We start from the raw sequence: 26,563 nt of genomic DNA on the forward strand, positions 1-26,563 counted from the left end.
AAAAAAAAACTTTTCTAATATACATTAGATTTTTACTTCATCTTTCTTACTTCATTCCTGACAACTCAAAAAGTTTCCTTTAAGTTCTCCAGCAGGAACCAACTAGCCACTTCAAGGCTTCTTGTGATGGTCTTTTCCCCCTACTGACAAGATTCACAGGCCAGTTCTAAAGATAAGGTCAAGAGAAAAGTCTTGCCTAGTAAATTTCATAGAATACTATGTATAAATATTAATTTTCTTTCTTCCTGCCAGAGTATGAGTAGAAATACATCTTAAAGAGCAAACAGGTGAGAAGAGTCAAGAAATTCCAAAATCGAATGAAGTTTATTCATACAATATGCTACTCAGATGCATTCTTTTGTATTGTTCTCTCCTTTTATCATGTGTGATCTCCCAATGAATGGCCCAGAAAGGAAATCTGTATCTTCTATTTATTGGTATCAACCACAATGTCAAGGCCCCAAGAAATATTTGATATAAATTGTGAGGATTTTAGTTTTACATAGGAAAGTATTTGTCATTTTATGAAATTTCAGACACCTTTTTTTGTTGGCAAGAAAATTATCTTCTAAGTTAAAAGATAACCAGATTTTTTCTTCCCTTTTCCTACCAACTTTCTTCCCAACCTATACATACGAATCATACACTTCATGAAACCAGGACCAAATCCACTATAAGCAAAACTTTACTATTTTCAGCAATTATCTGTCCTTCATGTTTGCAAAACCTGGTGACCTTGGCAATCGGGATAAAGTGCCATTTACTTTTCTGAAGTAACTTGGGGTTTGAACTAGTTCTGAGCATTAGGAGGCCAAAAGAAAAAGAATATTTCTTCTTGTCCCTACCATTGGTTGGCAGCAAAAGTATACAGTTCTCAAAATCTAAAGGTGAGGACATGTCTAAGTTGGTCATCACTGGTTGGTTTCTTGCTTAAAAATAAAGGATAAGGGGCTAGGGTTGTGGTTCAGAGGTAGAGCGCTCACCTAGCATGTGCGAGGCACTGGGTTCAATCCTCGGCACCACATAAAAATAAAACAAAGATACTGTATCCACCTATAACTAAAAAATAAATATTTTTTAAAAACAGAGGACAAGTGAAATCTTCAGGAATTAATCTCACACTTTCCCCCAAATGCCACTGTCAGCATAATAGGCTAATCACTTCACTCATAAAATTATTTGAGCTCAGTTATTTTATAGTTAGAGAGCAAATAAAATACTAGGAACTGCTTTGGCACAGATTAAAAGTGGCTCTCATATACTTGCTAAATTTCCTCAGAATTGTCAAAACTCATCACTAATATTTACCTTTACTTTGTTACTATTTAAAGTTCTACCAATGTAAATGACAGGAGTTGGGTTGGGAGTGGAGATTGGGAACTGAGTGCACACACTTTTTATTATTTTTTAGATGTAATGCAATTAACCATATCTAATATGCTTTCAGAAAGCAAAAAAAATGTAAAACATGCTTAAAATCAGGGAATGAATTTATACTTTCCATAAGGCACCATCAATAACCCTGGTAAATTGTAAATAAATACGTAAGGGAATAATAATAGGGGGCCTTGAGGTTTACAAAAGAGTAAGAGCAAGCAGGATACATCTTTCAAAACCTATCATATCATTTTCCAGTGCATATCCTCTGTTGCATAGTAGTGACTAGATATGATCCAGGCCAAGAGAAGACTGCAATTCCAAAAATATACTAACATCCATTCCTTCCCTCTCAGGCTGTAAATACCACTTGGCACATTCAGAGGCAAAGAAGTAACTATGCTTTAATTAAGCGAAGGGGGGATTTCAAAAGGAATTATACTTAAGGACCTACCGCAAAAGCAACTTTCTCCACACATATGAAGCTAATTCACATGTGAAACTTTATTGAACCTAATTATATGTGGAACTTCAACAGCTCCATTTTCCCACAATTTACAATTTTCAAGTCCCACTCCAAACTGTCACTTTCTCCTTTTAAAAAATGAATAATCCCACCCTTTTAAAGAGGGGTTTTTAATTTTTCTTTTTATCCTCCTACTTTAAGTACTGGCTGATAATGTATACAAACGTACTACAGAATTAAAATAGTGGAAAGTAGGGAGTTTGTTCACATGCACTGAACTACATCCAGAATCCAACAATTAAGAAAAACAAATTGACATTTCCTGGACACATGGTAAAGACAAAAGTAGAGAAGAACAGAAGTGAAACACAGGTAAAATCATGCAGATCTTAAAGTTCTGTCAGCATTTGCCATGTTTCTGATTACTAAATTGTGGGCAATGATAGATTTAATGTTTGCCTTTTCAAAGTACGACATGCAGTATAATTTATAATTGTACTGAGGTACAAGTTTGAACCATGCACGCAAAGATGGTTTGCAACAGCTTAGTAAGCCCAGCATCTATATCAACATGGCTTTTTGCAGTAACTATAGAAAGTAAAATAAACATTTGTAAGGAAAAAAATGTCCCTCTTCTTTCCCCAACTAGAAAGCTAACTACTAATGCTATATGGGAATTTGCACAGTTCTAATGACTTTACCCTTTTAAGAATTATCAAAGACCTACCATTTTCCCCCCATGTTTCTTTTCTACTACCTTTGTCAAAATATTTGAAATGAAGGCAATGATAAAAACTTTAGAAAGAACTAAACACAAGTTAAAATATGATGAAGAATGGCAAATTTGGGAGCCAGGAAGGGTTCAGAAACATTTTAAATCAAGTTTTAATACAAAATGTTAACACAGAAGTATGAAGTAAGTTGTAAATGAGTAATTTTCTTTAAGTGGCATTAAAGCTTTATATTAGAATACCAACATTTCTTTAAATAGATGAATCCTACTTAGTGAATTCCAAAACTTCAGATTTGTACATTTGGGTGAGGGAAGAGGGCACTAATTTCTCTCTTCTGTTCTCCTCAGTTTAAATCTGTGGTCAAGGCAGACCAAATCTTTCAAATAAATTCAGAAAATCCCACAGTTATCAATTAAATAATATATTTAAGCTTCAAAATGTCAGAAGGACAGGCAACTATTCATGGGTAGAAGACTGCCTTGTATTTTCCCCAGGTCTCCAACAAGCAAATACAATTATCAAACACACAAATTATTCCCAAACAGCCAACTTTATCCACTATACACTTCAAGAAACCAAGCACCCGAACGGCCACTCTTCTCAGCATTCTTATGATTCTCCATTGTTGATGACATAATTAACAGATGATTGGGAAGGAGAAATCAAATCTTAAAATGTATTCTAGGCATCCATTGCTTACATCTTGAATTTTTGAAAAATTGAATTACATTCAATTTTTAACCACAAGTACTGGAAGACTTTTACAAAGACCAAAAGGCAAAAAATATTGTGCTTTCTTCTATAATATAACCAGATGAACTTCTTAACCAATGGTCTTTAGTTTGGCAAAATGAAAACATAAAATTGGTTAATTAGTTACCTTGCAATGTCCACTGAAATCTTAAAGCATACATACACTTGAAATCTTAAGACACACACACAGCAACATTTACAAATCTAACAGGTTGAAACACTCAAAATGTTGTCAAGTACTAAGGAAAGAGTGACCAAAAAGTAGGTAGTATGAACCATACAGAAAGCATTTATAGAAACTGGATTTTATAAGAAAGCTTTTGCTGTTTTTAAGTAAGATGACTTTTGAGTTAAATCTCATACCCACTCAAACTGTAACTGGACAGTACATTTCACTTCTAGTTACTAGAAGACATTTCTTTAAAAGAGACTGGGGCAAAAAAGGGAAAAGGAGACTATAAGCTGTTTCTAGGCCCACCCCACCCGCTTTTAAAAGGACAACTGATGAATTTAAGTCAAACCACAGATTTGTAAATCAAAATGAAGGACACAAGATAGTGAAGATAAAACGCTATTTTTTGTAATTATTTTGTCCTTTTAAAAATTTTAGTCCCCTTCTAGTAAGAGCTTACACACTGCTCACCTAACCCTTTAACAAGAACAGAGAATGCAACAGCAGGGAAGAGGACACAGCACCATAGTTTCAAACATTTACAAACAAAAGAAAAAACAGCCAGCACAGACTAGAGTAAGACCAAGTTTCCCAAAAGACAGGAATAAATCCCAACACAAAAAGAAAATACATCTCATTGGAACAAAAGCAAAATGGAAGATCTGGTCAAGCTAGGATAGAGAAGGGAGTGATAACTCCTTGTACTACAAGGAAGGAACTGGGATTTATCAAAAAGCAACAAAGAAAAAGCAAGTTCCCAAATGGATTTTTGATGCTGAAACTGTCATATGCTGCTGGTAACAGTAAATATATATATTTATATATTCATATATGTATATTAAAAAAGGAAAAATAATCTATTTATAGAACAGTAAGTAGTCAGAGACATTTAGAAAAAAGTAAAAACAAGTCCTTTTTTTCTTTTTAAAAATGGATTTACTAAAACAACTTCATCACCCAGAAGTACTACAACCCCACATCCTCTGATGAAGCCATGGTGTTATTCAACAGCATCCTGCTGTAGGCCATGTTCAGAGTTGCCATGTTGGAGACAGCAGACAACATTGGGGTCAGAGCTGCAAGGCAAAAAGCTGTTATTTGCTGGTCTTGCTCATGGCCATGCCTGAAGCCTGGTGGTGTCTGGAATATTTGTAAATGAAGGTTTTCCCGAAAAGCATGCATCACTGTGGCTCAGTTAAGACATTCTGACTGGTCGTCCTCGTTGTCGTCATCATTTTCATCATCATCATCATCTTTTTTTTTTTTGGTGGTGGTGGTGGGGGGGGTGCAGAAGCCTGGATCCATGTACCTGCTCTTCTCTAAAATGTAGATCCAGAATCCAGTCTAACTAGATGACATCCTCCTCCTTAGGAAGGTAAGGTGATCTGCCTCAGATGGTGCAAGGTTCTCTTATTTGGGTTTTCTTCTTGGTATAAACAAGCACAAGTGGCTGACGCCTACAGACTGGGCTATAATCCCAAGACTTCTAACAGGAGTAACTCTAGCCTGTACCTCCTCGTTATAATGGTAGAGCTTTAAATGCCAGGTGATAGAAGGAAAATGGTTCTCTAACTTCAATTACCCCAACTAAGAAGATTCAAGCAATCAACACCTTCTCATGGTGCTTACCCCTAGGTTGTAAGCCTCTAACTAATATCAACTGGCTATAAGCCACATCCTACATGCCTTACTAGCGCACCAATGTATTAATGCCAACCAGCCGCCTAAGAGCTCCATCAAGTGTCCGACTTTAGTGCAGTAAACCATACTCAAAGGAGACATGAGTTGAAATACTGGCTACTGTGCCAAGAAGACATTCTTTGCACAAATGTGTAGACGGGGAATGTAGCCCACACAATCCATGCAAAGAGGAAGCCAGAACTCAGAGGACAGTCTCTGAAGGCCATCTTTGGAAGCAACATTACGAGTGGATCTAAACCACTCTACTTGATGACTAAGGTCTCAATGTGGTCCATTTCCCCCCATGTCCCAAACTAACCAAGCATTTGCTAACTGGTCTCTTTAAGATCCTCCACTGGTAGTTTGTAGCTCATTATGTAGGAAGGAGGTGGTAATTGACCTGGGCTATCTGGCCCCTGCTTCTTTGCACAGTTTATACAGATGTAATCTTCATTTTCAGCCATCTCTGGAGATACACCCACACAAACTTGATGAAACCACTCATCACAGCCACCATCACATTGTACCCAGTCTACCTGTAGAAGACAAGATTGGGGAATGTTTAGGTTACACAACATTAAGCCCAGAATAAAAGCAAACCAAAGAGCTTTCTTGGCTTAAATGATAGCAAACAACTGGAATGTCCAGAGATAGACAATGACTTCTTATGGGGTTATTTTTCAAAGAAAGAAGCTGAGAAGTTAATACCCCCAAATTACATTTTACCACAGTATGTTCACAAAATTAGGCCTCTTAGGTACTTCATTACCTCATGAATACCTGGGGCTCCTTGTGAGGCAGAAACATGTTTGGGAAAAACTTGACAAAAAAGAAACTTCTACTAGAGCAGCCAAGTAGTTTAGCTAATATTAACAATGTCTAGGCTCTAAGACAATGCAATTAACAATCAAGAAAGGAAGAGTACAACAATGTGAAGGCAATCCTGTGTATTAGCTTTATTTCAAAGAGATAAGCCAAAGTACTAAGAGCATTAAATACCTTTTTAGAAAAGCAGTCACATAGGCCACTTTTAAAACTAATATTTTTTATTCTTCTCTTCTTCCGTTACAAATACAACTCCCTATAAAAAGTTAGCAAATATCAGAGGTCAAATCTTACAAATTAACCAATTATAACAGTCAAAGACACAGGTAAATAGGATCACTCTGGTGTTTAAAATTAAGTCTGGAAAACTGATAAGTGTCAGTGGCAAATGCCAAGCAAACTACAACTCTACAGGGAAAATTCTGTGATTACGGGAGGCTGGAGAAACACTGTAGTTTGGCAACATTTTAAGCCTTAGACCTACAGTTAACAATAAAGTGACTTTTATATTTGGAGGGTGATTGTGGTAGTTTTTATGTTAAGGCAGATGAGAACCTTTAAGATCAAAAGAGCTTATTCTCCCATACAAACATTGATCATTTCATTGACAATATAGGAAGCCACTTAAACCATGAGCTTTATCATTTATCAGAGCAAAGTAAGGAATACAAAGGGATCAAAGAAAGCACTTCAGCATAGCTTATGAGAAAGAACAATGGAAGTTTTGGCTAGATAAATGAGTTTCATTCTGGGAAAGTGAGTAATTTTCAAAATTAGTTTCCATGTCCTATAAAAATTACCAAAACCATGATAGTTGTGTCTGTAATTTTAGACTTATAACAAAGGATAGGGAAGATAATTTGTACAATAATTTTTTTGGTCTTTATTATTCCTATTTTAGAGTTCTAGATCTTAAGAGACAATATTAAAAGTATAAAGATTACTGCACTCAGAAGTTCTGAACTCTGGTATATATAATTTTAGTCTAGCTATTTAACCTCACTCAATTTCCCTGTCTATAAAACTGCCTGTAGCATTGCGTCACCTCTTCCATCAGAATCACTCGATTGTTCATTAAAAATGTAGCTGGGAGGCTGGAGTTGTAGGTCAGTGGTGGAGCATTTTCCTTGCATGTGTGAGGAACTGGGGTTTATCCTCAGCATCACATAAGCAAATAATATAAAATAAAGATATTGTGTCCATCTACAACTTAAAAAAAAAAAAAAGTAGCTGGGACCCATCCCAGACTCAAAGTATATGGGCATTATGAATCAGAAGCCTACATTTTTAATAAGTTCCCCACCTGATTCTTTGCTTGCTTGTCTGTTTTTGTGACACAGTCTTGCTATATTGTCCAGGCTAGTCTTAAAACTTCTGATATGCCTGCCTCAGCCTCGTAAGTAGCTGGAACTGCAAGTACATAACACTGCACCTGGCTTCCAAGTGGTTCTTATATATTCTAAATTTGACTATCACTATTGCCTCTTTGTAATACCTTCTTCCTGTAAATTGAAACATCAATTACTTCCTAAATCCATTTTTACTGTATAACTGTATAATGTTTCACTTCTGAAGTCTGTTCAATAAATAAATTAATCATAATATTCTTTTTGGAGCACACTAATCAAAGACAAACTAGGGAAATAATGGCTCAAATACAGCAAAGTAGAAATAAAGGTACTGCAAGCAGGTAAAGGCTTACAAACTGCTAACTGTATAAAAGGTGAACTCAGGATAAGTGTTTTGTTTGGAACTGGTAAAGGGGATTGAAAAAATGAGTTGTTTTTCTTTAGATGCTTAGATCTGAGATACTACGTTGTTTCATAATGCTACCCCTAAACCAATAGATAATTCAATTCAATTATAATTCATGCTAATCCAAAAAAAAGTTACTGATTTATCTATCAGTATTCATTATCAAGAAAAATGTCTCGTGTCCTTTTTTCTGGTACCAGGTGTTGAACCCAGAAGCATTTTACCACTGAGTTGCATCCATAGCCCTTTTCATTTTTTATTTTGGGAAAGGGTCTCATTAAGTTGCTTAGGGCCTCATTAAGTTGCAGAGGCTGGCTTTGAACTTGTGATCCTTTTGCCTCATCCTCCCAAGTAGCTGTGATTATAGCCATGCGCCAGTGTGCCCAGCTTTCTCATGTCTTTTTAAATCTACTTTTGCACTATAGTCATTGGTTTCAAATTTCACAAAATTAAATTGACCATTCTTTTTCAAGAATGAAGATGTTATTTTCCCTTTTGTGATATGGAATGCAAGTTCCCTCCTAAGCCTAGCTCTCCCATGATTTCAAAAGAAAATATATGTACACAATTTTCCACCTGTATACAAAAACCTATTTATAATGTAATATAAGGTCTGTTATCTGTCAATTGAACACATCCCAGACATTTTTTATGTTGTTGTTATTTTAAGAGATGGGGTCTTGCTATATGCCCAGGCTGGACTAAAGTGATCCTCCTATGTCAGCCTCCCAAACAGTTGGGACTATAGGCATGACCACCACATCAGGCTTTCTGTTAAGTTTTTTTTATAATTATTTTGTGACTCACTAAGCACCTTTTCTAGTGAAGGAAAAAATGACTATTAGAACTCACATGCAGTTACCCAAATTATAATTATTATTTTGGTTTTTATGGTGCTGGGGATTGAACTCAGGGCCTTATGCATGCTAGGCAAGCACTCTTAACAACTGAGCTATATCCCCAAACCCCAGTTAGCCAAATTGTGTGTTTTTGAGTTTTCAAGTTACTAAGTAATCTGTTGCCCCTGTGTCAAAATCTTCTGTGGATTCAGTTGACATTCCAAACTTTAGTGTGCTTTATGATTCTATGGGCTTTTTCAAACAAAAGTGAAACTCAAGTCTGATTAATACATGGTTATGATAAAAATATTGATAAGAGAAGGACTATTTTTTGTTTCTTTTCTTGCTTTATCATCAAGAAAAATTATTATACAACCTATTGTCTGGGGTAGATTCCCAGTGTGCCCAGGAATGATAAATTTGCCAGTAGGTGGAATAACAGTGTTTAAACTGGTAAAGTCCCTGGTGAATTAGAATAGTTAATAACCCTATCTCAAATGTGTGCGTGTGTGTATGTGTGTGTGTATGTATGTGTGTGTTACACATTTACTTAATCCAGACTTTGATAATCTATGCTATCAGAGTTATGAACAGGTAAAGTCACTAAAAATACAAATACTTTGGTTAAGGAAATACCCCATGAAAATCTTCTTTAAAATCTGAGTGGCTAACAAATAGTAAATGTGAGGGGCACAAATTAATAAATTTAAATCTTTTAACTTACCATAACAAACTTGTTATGGAAGGAAGTAGTAATGGGTAAAGAAAAACACCACAGTAAGAGAATAAAAAAGTAGAAGAGGGGGGAAAGTCTATTCATATATATAAAATGATTAAGTATTTACTCTAACACTAAAAAAAAGTGCTACTTAAGGATCAGCCCCAAAGAAGTTGTTCTCTCAATGTTAATTTGTTTTATTCTTTGTACCAATATTTTTGTAGTAGCAGATTTCGGGAAGAAAATACTTGCTTTTTAAACTAATTTTTTTGAAAACAGTTATTGTTTTAAAGTTAATTTCATCTTGAATTTGGTAATTGATGGAAGAGATAGTTTTAAAAACCATTTTATGATATTCTGGTATTATCTTTTTTTATTCTTTCTAAAACATCTTAAAAATGAGGCTTGGGCTGGGGATGTGGCTCAAGTGGTAATGCGCTCACCCGGCATGCGTGGGGCGCTGGTTTGATCCTCAGCACCACATAAAAATAAAATAAAGTTGTTGTGTCCACCGAAAACTGAAAAATAAATATTGAAAAATTCTCTCTCTCTCTAAAAAAAATAAGGCTAGGTACATTTGAGTAACCATTCTTCTAATTTTTAAAAGAATATTTCTCAATCTGCAAAATTTTAGGACAAAGTAATAGTAATTACAGGTTAGAAAAATGTCCTAAAAATGAACCCTAGAAGTTATTTCTTGCTGCATGATATTTAAAGAACAGACTTCCCTAAAAAGCATTCTTTTCTTGTCATCATTTTGTTCTAAAGATGTGTGCTGTGCATTAATTACATTTTCATAGAAAAATGCTACAAACTGAGAAGTTTTAAAATTCTTTTTAAAAATTTTAAAAGAAATGTACTAAATATTTAGTGAAGCTAATGTCAAGAATAAACAGAGAACCACAAAAGTTTCAAACTAGCAATGACATGTGAAACATTTATAATCTGAAATAATCTGTTTAAAATTCAACAGAGAGGGGCTAGGGTTAGAGTGCTTACTTAGCATGTGTGAGGCACTGGGTTCAATCCTCAGCACCACATATAAATAAATTAATTAATTAATTAAATAAAGGTACTGTGTCCACCTACAACTTAAAAAAAAAAAAATTCAACAATCGGGGAGGTGACACACACCTGTAGCCTCAGCAGCTCAGGAGTCTGAGGCAGAAGGATTAAGAGTTCAAAGCAAGCCTCAGCAAAAGCAAGGTACTATGCAACTCAGTGAGACCCTGTCTCTAAATAAATACAAAAAATAGGGCTGGGGATGTGGCTCAGTGATTGAGTGCCCCTGAGTCCAATCTCTGGTACCCCCCACCAAAAAAAAATTCAACAGAGAAAAATAACACTAAGTATAATTTATATAAGCTAGTGACACGGCAAGGGTTAGAGTTAAAATAGACATTTTCTCTGAACACTCCACTAAATCTTTGCTCCATCAAAATGTTCCTATAAAAATATCTATAATGTCAAGAATAAATTTCAGGATCTATGGAAAAGTAATGATCACCTCTTAACACACTGCATTTTTTGTTAACAAGTGCATTCACAGAGATAATTTCATGTTTTGCCAGGCATGTGTTAATTTATATTTAATTTTAGAGCAAATGACAACAAAAACTGCCTGTAGTGTTTATATGTTATAGGAAAATGATAGGGATAATAGATGAAAAGAATCATATTTAAGTGTGAGCAGAGAAGAAAGATTAACTGACAAGGACAAAAAAGAGAAGACAAAGGGTTCATGATGTATATAAAAATTATAGGAAGAATGATTTAAAAAGCTTATAAGAGAAATACCCTATCTCACCACTAGTCTTGAAACTGCCATAAAATTAAATAAAAGAAAAAGGTTCTGCCAACACTGAGCTGTTAATACTTTAGTACCCAAAGAGAAACAGTTGACCCTCCCATCAGTCTTTTAAGTAACAACTCTGGAAGAAAATAGATTCAAAATGAAAGATTAAAATAATTCATACATATATTAACAATCTAATGAATTATTAAAATGTTTATAATATAGAAAAATGTTTATGAAATGAATAAAGCAAGAAAGTGAAGAGACAATATGACAATGATATAAAATAAACTATAGAAAATTGAGGAAGCAAATACATTTAAGTATTTATAGCTGCTATCCTTGAAAAATTAGATTATGGGATAAATATTTTACTCTTAATTCATTTTCCAAAAGTGAATGGAAAGCCCCTAAAATAAAACTAAGTATTAAGTGTCATTTTAGGAATGTGTTGCTGTACTTACATTTTAGGACTTATCCACAGAGCTGGGATACTAGTGGAAAACCTAGTTTGGGACCAGAGAGGCAGGGTTCTTGCTCTATGACTTTGGTCACAGGATTTATCTTTTCTGAGTTCCCAATTCCATCATTTGTAAAATGAGAAGCCTGAATAAAGTGACCACTTGGTCCCTTCAGTCTTTAAAAATGTGTAAGTACCTGACTGAGAAGATAAGTTGGGATACAACCTGTAGGGAATAGTGATGCAGTTTTATTTATTCTGCTCAGACTTTAAAATTGAAGGGCTATTAAAATTCTAAATACCAAGAGTATATTGAGCATAATAAATAAAACTATGAATTTGTTAATATTCTTGATGAGAATAATAGATGCCTCTAATCATTTAAAGAACTGAGGTTTTTCATAAATTCTGTCCATTTTTCTCATAAGTTCACATCAATATTAACTTAAGAATGCCAATACTGAATTACTATATTAAAATTTAAAACTGAAAAAATTTTAAATAATACCTATAAAGGTCTGAATTATTTGTTACAAAGGATTTTTTTAAAAAATCATATTCTGGGGCTGGGGCTGTAGCTCAATGGTAAAGCACTTGCCTCACATGTGTAATGCACTGGGTTCAATCCTCAGCACCACATAAAAATAAATAAAAATATTGTGTGTCCATTCACAACTTAAAAAATATTTTTTAAAAAATCATATTCTATTCAGTCACAAATACACATGAGCCTGAGTGTGGATAAGAAATGAAAAGTTTTAGGTCTTTTGGAAAAAAATATTACTGCAATTTGCTAAAGCTCTTAATATAAAATACTGGCCCGTGATTTTTTCAGGCTGCCGTAGCTAACCGAAAAGTTCTAAGTTGCCCTACAGGAAAGATATAAGACTTATTTTAAAATTTGTTCTGCCTACTATGTGTGAAATGCTCTGTTTGCCAGGAAATGTCATATACCTTCTCTATGTTCTTATCTATTATGTTCACTAAGTATGTAATTTTTTTAAAAAAAGAAAACATTTCTTCTATTAAACACAATGATCTAGGAGGCTCACCATTCAAAACATTTTATAGAAATTAAAAAAACACATATGTTGGAAATCCAAATCCTGGATCATAATTATATTATTAACACATCAAATATAAGTCTCTATAACTTGTTTTTGACCTGTCTCACACCTATAAAAAGTTGGAACTCACCTTGTCCTTACAGGGCCTTTGGCAGTTTTGTGCAGCACATACAGCATTCTCATCATCAGATTCCTCTGCTCCTGACCAGTCATACTTTGAGGGGATGTCCAGCACTTTTTTCTCTCTTTTCTTTTCAGTACTCTCTTTAACAAGTTCAACTTTGGCTGCAGCAGCCTTTTCTTTCTTTTTCTTTCTCTCTTCTTCTTTTGCCAGTTTCTTGGCCAGTTTGTTCAGTTCCTTTGATTTGTCTGCATTTAACTTTAATTTCTTCTTTTTAGGTTTGTCCATTTTCTTCAGCTCCTTGGATTTCTGTTTTCCTTCTCCGAAAAGTTGTTCTGCCTTTTCTAGCTTCCGCTTACGTTTCTTCTCTGAAGAGTCCTTGCCTTTCATTTTTAATGGTTTCTCTTCCATGCTATCATCCTTCAAAGATATAAAATCAGAAACAATTTTAAAGCAAGACATTTAAAATCAGTGTCATTCTCTTACATGAGGTACTTAGAACAGGCAAAGTCAGAGACACAAAGTAGAAAAATAGAATTGATGTTACTGGGGGTGAGGGAAGAAGAAATGGAAATTTGTTGTTTAATGTGTATAGAGTTTGTTTGCAAAAAGTTCTTTATTAACTCAATAAATTCTTGGTGGTTAAGTAGTTATCAAAAATACCAGGAAAATAGATAAGTCTGTCTCCATGATCTCATTACAAAGGATTTAGTGACTTCGGCAAGGATTAGAAACTAGTTTATGTGACAATGCAAAAAACTGTCACTTTATGCTGGGTATAGTGGCACATGCCTATAATCCCCGTGACTCAGGAGGATATGAGGCAGGAAAACTGCAAGTTTGAAACCAGTCTCAGGGGCTGGGGATGTGGCTCAAGCGGTAGCGTGCTCGCCTGGCATGTGTGCGGCCCGGGTTCGATACTCAGCACCACATAACAAACAAAGATGTTGTGTCTGCCGAAAACTAAAAAATAAATAATAAAAAATTCTCTCTCTCTCTAAAAAAAAAAAAAAAGTTACTTAAAAAAAAAAAAAAAAGAAAGAAACCAGTCTCAGCACCTTACCCAGACCCTATACAACTTAGTGAGATCCTGTCTCAAAATAAAAAATAAAAGGGCCGGGGACGTAGCTCAGCAGTTCAGCACCCTGGGTTCAATCAAGAGTACCAAAACAAAAACAAAATTTCAGTTTTCAAATTTCTAACACTGTTGCCATTATTCACCAATGTAATAAACATTAAAAATTTTAACAGAAAAAATATGTCTGATAACAGAAAGAAATGCAGGGGTTAGAAAAAGAAATACCTAAAAATGTAAACTTGATTATTCCTAAGGTAAACATTGAGAATTCATTTTTCTGCAGATTTGAGACTTGAGAATCTTTGACAGGAACCTAAGAATTGTAGAATCTGCTGTATTATAAATGCCTCAAGTTTATCACACCTTGAACAACATATGTAACCTCATAATACTTTGAGTTTCCTTGTATGTAATAAAGAAGACCATATGAGATAATGGATGTGAAGAAAATGATCTGTAGACTAGAAAACACTATTTAAATTAGGCTACCTTAGATTTTTTTCCTCCAAACCAAAACCAAATTATAGTACCCTAAATGCATTTGTATCAACAACTGGTGTCACTGTACCACTGACTCCAGTACATGGAAACCAGGAGGCTAATGAAAAGAATATTAGGAGTTAGGAATTAAGTATGTTAATTTTTATTAGATGTGTGATCTTAACTTTCCATCTCTCTGATTGTAATATTTCTCTATATGAAGAATGGGGTTAATACTTGCCCTATTCTTCCCCTGCCTCTTAGGAGGCAAATCAAATGAGATCATGCATGTAAAAACACTATATGAATTACAAACTGCTATGAAAGTATAATATACAAATATGAACTCTCTCTCCTATCCAATCCAGTTCTATTTAACAATTCCCTTGATTCTTTTTTTTTTTTTTTTAACCACTACATTTTCTTGCCTAATATTGGGCATTCCAAAAGTGGAAGGCTGGGCTAAGGAGACTGTATTAAACTAGTTGTTTTCAATTGCCCTAAGGGGGAAAAAAAGAATTTTTACAAAAATAGCCTTTTATAGAAAATTTTAAAAACCAATAGTAATAAAACAAACACCATAATCACAAAAATTAACATTACATAAAATAGCAATAAAGAAAATCATAAAGCAGAATTATTCTGGCTTAAGTGGGAGAGCATGACAGCCAGATTACTCCCCCTCAGTCATTCTCCAGTTTACTATCTAAGGAATCGGGGCATTTTAATGGTTTTAAAACCATTATTTAAGTTAGCAGTAAATCCGTACCTCCATGATATGTAGGAATCTGTCTTCTGAGGGTGGGTGGGTGGCCTGCAAAATCCTCCATATGTGTTGTGTTTCATCTAGAGATACTTCTAGGAGGTCTCCAACCATCATGAGCTCTTCCAGCTGGGCTTTAGCTCCAGGTGACAACTCCAACACCGGAGGTTCCAAACTTCGAGGAACCAAAGGGCTCTTCCGAGGTTGTTTTCTTGGAGTGCTAGAACCTTTTATAAAAAAGTACCGCAAGACAGAAAACTGAGAACCATGGACAAATGTAATTTTTTCAAAGTAAATGTTGAACAAAATGGGTCTCCCCCTCCTCCTACACTGACTTCAGATATCTGGATTCATTATATCAGTATATAAGTAAAATAAAGTTTGTTTTGTTTTTTATTTTTAAATAACTATTTATTTACTTACATGTGGGGCTGAAGATTGAACCCAGTGCCTCACAGATGCTTAGACAAGTGCTCTATCACTGAGCCACAAACCCAGTCCTTTTTTTTTTTTTTTGGTACCAGGGCTTGAACTCAATTTAACCACTGAACCACATCCCCAGCCCCTCTGTATTTTATTTAGAGACAGGGTCTCACTGAGTTGCTTAGGGCCTCACTAAATAGCTGAGGCTGGCTTTGAATTTAAGATCCTTCTATCTCAGCCTCCAAAGTCACTGGGATTACAGGCGTGCACAACTGCACCGGGCGTTTTCTTATTTTTTGAGATGAGGTTTTAGAATGTTTCTGAGAATGGCCTCAAACTCTTAAGCTCAAGTGATCTTTCTGCCTCAGCCTCCCTAGTAGTTGGGATTACAAGCACACACCACTACATCTTAGAAAATGAAATTTAAAACAAATACAAAAAGATCTACAATGCCAAAGGCCACTTTAAAATTGTTTCTTTATCCTGACTACTGCATAATCTCTTACCCAGTCTCCATTTTAGACTATACCAAAAGATTCAGCAGTCAGCTGCCCTACATAAATAAATGGTTGGCTAGTCATAGTGGCAGATGCTTGTAATCTCAGATACTCAGGAGGTGAATCTCAGATACTCAGGAGGTGGAGGCAGGAGAATTTCAAGTCTGAGGCCAGTTTTGGCAATTTAGTGAGACCCCATCTCAAAAAATTTTTAAAAAGGGGTGTGTGGGGAGCCAGGGGTAGGGAGGGAGCTCAATGCTAGAGTGTTTGCCTAGCATGCATGACGCCCTGTATTCAATCACCAGTACTGCATATACACAAAAAAATTAAAAATAAAAAATAATTTTAAAAAATGGTTATCTTCCAAATGAATAGACTGTAATACGTTTTTCCATAAAATCTTAAAAATTTATGAGAGAGAGAGACATTTTCCATATTACAGTGTTGTAACACAAAGCAGGATGAATTTATTTTTACTAGGCAAAAGAAAAGCAAACATCATGGAGAAATCATCCACCAAGGAAAGGAAGAACTTTTCTAACAATTAAAGCTAACCAACCCAAAATGAATATTCTTAGAGAGCAGTGAATCTTTCAACAATTGGTAATGATCAAATGGAGGCTAAAATGCCTAACAGCAATTTTATAAAAATGAGATATGTGATCATATGGAATTTAAAGTTCTCATTAGAACTCTATAATTCTATGTTCATTTTTAGATTATCTAATGATAGAAAATGCAAATAGAGAATAGATTTCCCAAAATAGTATTTTCAGGTTCTATTAGCATTTCATGGTAGGCATCATACTCAATTCAAGAGGGATTCACAGTCTTGAATAATACAACCTTTCTTCTCATTTTAGATTTATTTTCTCTGGATTTTTTTTTTTAAAGGTAATACCTTGAGAACAACTCTTAGAAGCAGAAGAATAAGCATGTTCTGCACAGAATGAAGGTGCAGTCCACATGTGAGTTACTACTTCCTCAGACTTGATGGGAATTTCTTCATCACAAAAAAGATTGGGTTCTAGACTACTAGAGGACTTCACACTGGCTGTGTCCTGAAGAAGAAACAATAAGAGGTATTCAGAATTAGTTAACCACATAGCTTATCCTAATGTAAGAATCTAAAAATGGCTTTTAGGAAGCTTCTAACATAACATACTAAAAATATGACATTAAAATTAATTATATGACATTAAATAAAATATAAAATGTTCATGGAGGATTAAAAAAAAGTAAAAATTACAATTCAAACCAAAAGGGAAAGTAAAGCTAAAAAATAATAATCCACAGAGATAATACACCTACAAAAAATATACAATTAAGTAGTCTACCTTCTATAATGTCTACAACCCACAAAAACTTCTACAACAAGTTAAGGAATACTGATCCTTTAAAAAGAAAATAAAATGGACTTAAGAGAAGAAAGTTTAGAGGTGACATTATTTTTTAACTTATTTTTTAAGTTGCAGATGGACACAATACCTTTGTTTTATGTTTTTATCTTCTTTTTTGGGGTGTGTGTGTGTGTGGCAAGGGATAACCAGGGATTGAACTAAGGGGCACTCAACTACGGAGCCACAGCCTTATTTTGTATTTTTTTTGAAGAGACAGGATCTAAGTTGCTTAGCACCTCGCTTTTACTGAAGTTGGCTTTGAACTCACAATCCTCCTGCATCAGCCTCCTGAGCCACTGGGATTACAGGCATGCGCCACTGCACCTGGCTTATTTATTTGCTTTTATATGGTGTTGAGGATCGAACCCAGTGCCTCACACATGCTAGGCAAGTGCTCTACCCCTGAGCCACAACCCCAGCTCTAAAAGTGACATCTTAAGACACCATTTAATCCTAAGTTTCCAAACCCTACTATCTTCCCATTTGTTCTTTTTTTTTTTTTAAGAGAGAGAGAGAGAGAGAGAGAGAATTTTTTAATATTTATTTTTTAGTTTTCGGCAGACACACCTTTGTTTGTATATGGTGCTGAGGATCGAACCTGGACTGCACGAATGCCAGGCAAGCGCGCTACCGCTTGAGCCACATCCCCAGCCCCCCATTTGTTCTTAATATAATAAAGAGACTGACAATATACAAACTATACAACTCTGACAGCTCTAATTAGGTCTCAGATGATTTTTCACAGAATTTGTTTTCACAAGCTCACCTATATAGCTTAAAGGTCAGAGAGTAGTCAGGAAGACAGAAATCACACCAGGTATTTAGACAGAGGTTTTTGTTTGTTTATTCAATATACTGGAAATTGAACCCAGGACTGCCCTACCACTGAACCACATCCCTAGCCCTTTTTATTTTTATTTTGAGACAGAGTCTCCCTAAGTTGCTGAGACCGGCCTCAAACTTAAATGAACTATCATCTCTAGGGTTGGTGGAGTTATAAAAACCTAAAGGCTTAAGGAAGCAGCCCTACAGAGTTGGAATGCAGATTTCTGAGGAGGAACTACTGGCCAGTTAAGTTGTGCTACCTCTGACAGAAAACAATAATGTTGGTTTGGGGAAGAGGAAAGAAGGGAAGGGAGGTAAGGGTTAGAAATTTCAATCAGTTGCCTATGCCATGATTAAAAAATATACACACACACATACACAAAATGATTATAACAAAAACATGGAATAACATTTTCTAATGTCTCCTACTGTCAAGAGTCATCTGGCAAAGGACAAATGTGTAAAGCAAGGGTTGGCAAACTATTGCCTGTGGGCTAGACCCAGTTGGCAGCCTGTTTTTGTATGGACTGTGTTTTTGTATGGATCGTGAGGTAAAAGTAATTTGAAGATTTTTAAAGAGGAAAAGAAGGAAGGGAGAAAGGGAAAAAAGGAGGGAGGGAGGAATGGGAAGCAGCAGCAACAAAAGAGACCTTAAAATTTACTATCTAGTCCTTTATAGAAAAAGCTTGGCAATCCATGGTGTGGATTCCAGTCCCAGAATTATAAAGCAGAATATAAAAGAGTGTGTTACAAGTTCAGCAAAAATAGCTTAATGACTAACCCAAAACCTGATTCTCTTTTAGGGTACATGATAGGAAGATCTATTGTTCATCATGAAGCTATCCTTAAACAGGATACTTTCTAAAGCCTGTAAGTTTAAAGTAATGGTTAGTTATGAAAAGGACTACTTAGAAGAAAAATGGTTCATAAGAGAAATCTGTAAAACAATGCCACTTGCTAAGAATTTAAGAATAGTCCACAGTCTTCTTTCCTACTCAAGAATTTAAAACCTAAAAGGCAAAAGACAAAATAGTAAAACTTTCTACTTCAGTTCCCAGATGCTTCTTCTCACTGACTGGAATTATTTTTCTTATTTGGACACTATTCATTTCATTTTAACTCATACAGAAAAGCTTTCAAAATGAAAAGCCAGGCATGTTGGTGCACACCTGTAATTTCAGTAACTTGGGAGGGTAAGGCAGGATGATCACAAGTTCAAGGCCAGCCTCAGCAACTTAAGCCCTAAGCAACATAGCAAGACCCTGTTTCAAAATAAAAAGTATCCCTTAGGTCAATCCCTAGTACCAAAAAGACAAATAAATAAATAAATAAATAGAAAGTATAGTGTTTTAGTACCAAAAAGACAAAAAAAAAAAAAGTGATTAGAAAACAATGATGAAAACTAATGAAAGGATAAACAAATTTGCTTTCAATTCCTTTCCCAGTGTGAAGTATGAAACATGAGAAGTACCATGTATGTGTGTGTGTGTGTGTGTGTGTGTATCAAAGGATCATACTATATATCATAAATATGTGTAATTTCTGTTGGTCAATTTTAAAATTACTTTTAAAAAGAATTACTCTCCCTAAAAGGAAATTTACAGTTTGGTCCCAATCATGGCAAATCAACAAGCAAGGCAGAATGGTCTCTCACCAAGAAATTGTTTTACACAAAGATCTGTCTCTGCCCTGTAATATTAAGTCAACAAAAAAATCTCAGTCAGGTGTGCCTATAATCAGCCACATGGGAGGCTGAGCAGGATAACAGGTTTGAGACCAGCCTCAGCAACTGAGACCCTGTCTCAAAAAAAAGGGGGGGCGGGCGCTTTTATACAAAGCCAGAGATGTGGCTCATTGGTTAGTGCCCTTGGTTTCAATTCCCTGAAGCCCCCCAAAACAACCTAACTACAATAACAACAACAACAAATAACCTCTGGCAAACTCCACTATATTTCCACCCAAGTTCAAGCTACCCCAAAGTATTAACCAGTGTGAAGAAAAGAATGTGAAAGAATCTAAATGCTTAACTTACCTTTCTCTAAAATGAGCAGTTACTAGGATACATTAAAGAACACTCTGGGAGGTAATACCTACTTCTATTCTATATCCTCCTTTCTGATGTGTATTTGCAAAATATAAACTGTAATATGGACAAAGAGTTTCAGTAAAGGTAAATAATATACTTTAAAAGGAAATAATCATGGATAATTTCCAAAAAGGTTATCCCAGACACAATTCCAAAAGATCCATGAGACTTTGCTTCAACATTAAATAAATGATTTCCTAAGTAATGATTTTCTTAATGCTGCTCAAAGTATTTTAGTGGTGATTCATTTTACATTCAAATGAAGTAATTAAATAATACAAAGGACAAACCACCTGTTTTAATTTTTAAATGGTAACTAAAATTGAATGACTCATTTTATTTTATAATAATTATTTTACTTTATTCCTAAACTGATAGGGACTCTTCTTCAAGCAAATATATTAAATTCAAAGTATTTTAAGTCTGAATTCATGATCATAGCAGGGGACATCATGCAAAGGGGAAAAACATCAATCAAATGCAAATAATTCTGCAAATAAAATTTTCATCACACAAGTCAGTTTGTGACTGGACAACACAGCAGGCATTTGTCTCCAAAAAAAAAGAGAGAGAGAGAGAATGTCATTACACAGTAAGCACATATTCTATGAGAAAATGAATGATCAAGTGTATTTTTTTTCATGTACAGATACCAACATCAATGTAAATTTAACCTTATATTACTGTAAGTCTTGCCTCTATTCTTCCACTTTTCTAGGTTGTCAAATACATTGTTGACACTACAAAACTCCACAATATTGTTTTTCTACCCTGCCAATACCCTCTCCAAAGAGACTGTAAACTAACTCTCATATACATTCTGCAAAAAAATAGAACTAATTGGGGCTGGAGTTGTAACTCAGTGGTAGAGCGCTTGCCTAGCATGTGTGAAGCACTGGGTTTGATTCTCAGCACCACATAATTAATAAATAAGCAAGGTCCACAGACAACTAAAAAAATAGAATTATTTCACACAACCACATCAAACCTGTTTTGTTTTGTTTTGGGGGAGGGGACCAGGGATTGAGGGGTACTCGACCACAGAACCACATCTCCAGCCCTATTTTGTATTTTATTTAGAGACAGGGTCTCAATAAGTTGCTTAGAGTTCATCATTGCTGAGGCTAACTTTGAACTCGCGATCCTCCTGTCTCAGCCTCCCAAGCCACTGGGATTACAGGCTTGTCCCACCACGCCAGGTTTCAAACCAGTTTTGATCCATGCAATACTTTTGATGTTTTGTTTTCATAGGTTATTGATGTGCTTCAAAGCAAAGCCCTCCATGTTTCATTCTAGTGCAGTGGCTGATAATTAATATTCTAGAAAGCAAACAACATAAGTACTGGAGGTCTCTTGTCTATATGACAAACAGTGATTCTATTATTCAAGTAAAAAGCTAACTTATATATGTGGCATAGGCTGTATTCCCATTCAGCTGCTCCCAGTCATTCTATTCAACTCTGCAAACAAAAATAGTCATTAACTTCTGGATAATAAGGTGCTGTAGAAGCTTAACTGATGAGGCTAACTCAAGTTTCAACTTCTTTCAAGTCTTTAATTATTGCAACTGAAAATTCCCTCATTAAAACATTCCCTGGATCCATTTTTATCTTGAGAAAAATATTTTCCAGTAGATGAATTTACAAGTGTCTCTTATAGATTATTTTAATTTTACATCCTTAAGAGTGTCTTGAGCTACATGCTGAAAGGATAAATAAAAGGTAGTCAAGGGGTAGGGATGAAATTCTCTCATGTTCTACGGAAACAGTCTCAGATACAAACTCCCAGGTTACCAACACAAATTCTAAACAGAGCGACTGAGTATCACATTAAACAATTCAGGCAAAAAATAAAAAGACTTGTACCTAATACTAAGTGACAATACAAGGCCAACTGGATCCAATACAAACTTGCCAAAACCTTCTCTTCACCACCAGTGTGGTGTCATTATCAAAATAATCATAATGATAATAAATAATTAACTGCTACAACTCTTCAAATTCTAATGATGAGCCCAAGTATTACCTATCTCTGAATTATTATATTTATTACCATCATACTTAGTACCATCCAGACAAGAAAGCAAAAGACTCATAGTATAGCTAGAATAGGATTCTTATACATGAGTAGGTACACTTTAGTAACTCAAAGAAAAAAATCTAAAAATTGAAATTGGCATTGAAAGCTTTCAATAACATCCAGGCATATTTCTTCTAGTCCCTCTAGGTCACAAGGAATTATGAAGGAAAAGGAGAAAAACACAGTTTTTAAAAAATTCTTTTTAAAAAGTTGTTTTAGCAATGTATCTTTGTTTTCCCCCTTAGAGTTTGAAAGACTGTAATCACCATAAACTCAGGACAAATGAATGACTCACTTTTTCTTCCCCTTTCAGGGCTCATCAGCATTCAATAGCTTTTTTACAGACAAACTTGCCCAGCACAGCAGCACTACGCCTGTAATCCCAGAAATTCATGAAGCTGATGCAGGAGGATCACAAACTTGAGGGCCAGCCTCAGCAACTTATGAGCCCCAAGCAATTTAGCGAGATCCTATCCCAAAATAAAAAATGAAAAGGGCTGAGGATGTGGCTCAGTGGTTAAATGCCCCTGGGTTTCAATCCCTGGTATATACATACATACATAAATAAAAATTAAAACAAACTCACTGGACAGGTATGTACTCAGACCACTTGTATGTATAATTACCTTCATGTCATAGCCATATGTCTCCCGAATGTCTTCATCAGAATCTGTTTCTTCATCATCGTAGTCCATTGTTTGTCGAGGGGAAGATGATACACTGCTTACCGCCCGGTTAAAAGCAGACTGCTGGAAACTGGGTAAGTGTCCCTAAACAGCAAAGATTCCAAGATGAACAGAGAGATAGACTAAAAATGGGTAATTAGTAAGTGTGTAAGATAACAAAATGTATTGAACCTGCAAAGCCTAATAGTTTCTCAGTTAGTAGAAATTTGATTATTTGATTATGTTGCAAACGTCTACCTGAATGATATTTCAGATAATATTTCACTAAAAGGACCTAAATAGGTACTCAAAGAAAATACTATGAATGTATGTAGAAGGAAGATGCCAAGAATAATACAATTGCTGATAAATTAACTGTTATTTCCCAGTCAATTGGTACAATTGATTTACTGTTCACACACTGACAAACACTACCATATAAAATTGAAAAAGAATATAAATGCTAAACTTGCCTGTAAGTCTGGATTGGCGGCTGCTTTTTGGAGTTCTGCACTGATGATCTTTTCAGTTTTTTCCCGAGCTGCCTGTTCCACCATACGCTGGCTTAACACAGAGAGCTTGGCTAAGGCAGAGGATAGTTCATCTGTGGCTAGGGCCTGCCGTGCCCGATCTTGCCAACTCATGGCACGCTCTGTCAAACATTGTAGGGCCTCTCCTTCAGGCAACCGTACGGGCAACTTCTGAAGGGATACAAGCAGTGACAGAATAGTCTCTAGCCTGGGCCTTCGAGAACGCATACAAAGAGGGCAAAGGAATTTTACTTCTTTAGCCTGCCAGCTGGAACCTTTTTTCTGGGAACCCGATTTAGGAAGAGGAACACAGCTGTTATGGAACCAGTCTTTGCAGAGCTCACACTGTAGCATAAACCCACTGGCCGTCTTGCGACAAATGCAAAATTTTACTTCTTCTATGCGGTCCACCATTGTCATCTTGGCTAGGTTGGCTGCTCTGAGAGAATGCATGGCTTCAATCTCTTTTTGTTCTCGTTCTTTGAAAACTGCCACCTGTATATGACAAACATTTCACTGAAAGAAGTCACTACAATACACCCCATTGTAACAAATGTTTATGGCTGAGGAATCTTTCTCCAAATGTGGTCTCATGATAACAAAGCATATCTTAAAAAGAAAAAATCAGTTGTAAACAATTTCCTAAAATTTGGGTACCCAGCCAGTATCCACACAAACATTCCTCATCTGGGAAACAGGCAAAGTGCAACCAGATTTGACAATTTACTTCAATAGAATACTTTAAATTCTTCTGTAGGGCAGAACAGAAAGAGGGTACTCCTTGCTCAGTGTGATAGCACATATCTGAAAACCCAGCAACTCCGGAGGCTGAGGCAGGAGAATCACAAGTTTGAGGGCAGCCTCTGCAACTTAGTGAAACCTTGTCTCAAATACATAAAGAACAGGGCTGGACATGTAGCTAAGAGATAAAGTGCCCTTGGATTAAATCCCTAGTACCACAAAAGTGAGGAGAAAGAAGTATGCCTTGAAATCAAACATCTTGGGTATGAAGCCAGCAACTCTAGTTATACGATTAATCAAGAGTAGGAAAATAATTTTTAAAATGTAAGAGCGACACGAAGTTCACTTTATTACTTAAAACAGGAAACTTAGTATCAGGTAAATTATTTAATATTAGAAAACTATTCAACAGACTAAGGGTGCAGCTAAGTGGTAGAATACTTGCCTAGCATATGAGAGACATGCCTTGGGTTTGATGCCCAGAGTCCCCCCAAAAATAAGAAAGAAAACAACTTAGCAAATTATGGGCAACTTTGTGAAACATGACACAACTATTAAAATAACAATAAAGGGGGCTGGGATTGTGGCTCAGTAGTAGAGTGCTTGCCTAGCATGCATGAGGCATTGGGTTCGATCCTCAGCACCACATAAATGTAAAATAAAGACATTGTGTCCACCTAAAACTAAAATAATAAAGAATAGAGATATGGGGACTGGGGTTGTGGCTCAGCGGTAGAGCTCTTGCCTAGCACGTGCAAGGCACTGGGTTCAATCCTCAGTACCACATAAAAATAAAATAAATAAAATAAAGTATATACACACACACACACACACACACATATATATATATATATATATATATATAGAGAGAGAGAGAGAGAGAGAGAGAGAGAGAAAGAGAGAAAGAGAGAGAGATGTGAAAAAGATAAAACAATTTTGGGAAGAAAGCAGAGCACTAACCTTCTCTGCACTACCATTACAAACATATGCATACACACACACACACACACACACACACAAAGAGAAAGTATATGAAAGTAAAAATAGTTAAAAACAGTAAACCTGCTAACATCTTCACAGATTTTTGCATTCAGAAAGCAAACTCACTATGTATTACACAGTTTCTTACCACCATAGCTGTGTCTCTGGTTTCTTCCAGTCCTTCCTCCAGATCACTCAAAGGTTCAAGGTCCAGGTCCTTTTCTTTTTCTTTTTCTATTAGTTCTTTTACTTTTTTCCTTCTGTTTTTACCACTCCCATATATACCAATGTCAGTCCGGGGACTTAGCACCTACAAAAATAAAATCAAATATGAACTATCATTTTCAAAACAATGTTAAAAAGTGAAACTAATAGAAGGAACCATTTATAGACAACTCACCATGTCCCAGGCACTTATTAAAAGGACTTAATACAACTTACCTAATTCAATCTTCAGAACAACTTTATGTAGGAGGTATTATATTCCACATTTTACAAATAAGAGAAACTAAGAGTCAGAAAGGAAGCAACTTATCCAAGGACATAGGGTTGGTAATTAGGAAGCCAGTCCTCAAATCTGAAACTCTTATTCCAAAGCCTATGCTCTTAACTACTATGTTCAACTGTGCAAGACAAAAAGGACTGTGTGTTTTAGTTTAAATGTGTGCTTCTGAGAAAGACAACCTTCCAGTGACAGACTTTAATAACAATAGATATATGAGCCAGGTTGGTTGCTTTTTCTGAACACTGCATGAAATTAACCAGAAATGAGTCTTAACAAAGGCTTTAGATTTCCGGTCAACGTCTAATATTACTAATAGCAATCACTTGTCATAATGACCAGATACACTGAAAACAACCCTTACCAAATACTACTACTACCTATAGGTATTTATTTATCAGCTGCTGATTATAGTGCTGAAGTGTATATAAAGTATTCTTTACCTGTAACAACGTATGGCTGGAATTCTTCTTAAGAAAGGTCCGCCCAGTCCGTTCTCTCCATGCCCGTGCTGCTGCTACCTGTGACTCCACTTGGGGCAGTGCATCAAGGCGCACAGGGATAGGGCGCCCTTTAGCAGATAAACTCTCAAGCTGCTCCAAATAAGCATAGTTGCTGCCACTCTGCAAAACAAAAATAGATTCTCATACAATGGGAGTTCTACTAGGGAATCTAGCAATATACTATTGGAAGAATTTACAAAAGTTTAGTGTTGATTTTTGTATAAATAAAACTAATTGTATCTCTTGAA

At 35.6% G+C, this 26,563-nt stretch overlaps 1 protein-coding gene across 1 annotated transcript in view; it reads right to left on the reverse strand.

Moving 5' to 3' along the window:
• Positions 1–413: 413 nt before the first annotated feature.
• The window catches only part of Kdm5a (lysine demethylase 5A), a 97,151-nt gene continuing 71,001 nt past the window's right edge, over positions 414–26,563 (reverse strand). Inside the window, exons 21-28 of the mRNA XM_046459905.2 lie at positions 26,256–26,435; positions 25,459–25,620; positions 23,532–24,083; positions 23,020–23,163; positions 16,905–17,064; positions 15,090–15,310; positions 12,772–13,182; positions 414–5,718 (exon numbers count right to left, since the gene is read on the reverse strand). Of these exons, the coding sequence (XP_046315861.1) occupies positions 5,512–5,718; positions 12,772–13,182; positions 15,090–15,310; positions 16,905–17,064; positions 23,020–23,163; positions 23,532–24,083; positions 25,459–25,620; positions 26,256–26,435 (2,037 nt within the window). The 3' untranslated portion in view covers positions 414–5,511. The remainder of the gene's footprint in view (positions 5,719–12,771; positions 13,183–15,089; positions 15,311–16,904; positions 17,065–23,019; positions 23,164–23,531; positions 24,084–25,458; positions 25,621–26,255; positions 26,436–26,563) is intronic.

Source organism: Marmota monax, unplaced genomic scaffold (genome assembly GCF_021218885.2).
Source record: "Marmota monax isolate L192 unplaced genomic scaffold, Marmota_monax_Labrador192_F-V1.1 WCK01_AAM20220418_F8-fsc00163, whole genome shotgun sequence".
Classification (NCBI taxonomy): Eukaryota; Metazoa; Chordata; class Mammalia; order Rodentia; family Sciuridae; genus Marmota; species Marmota monax.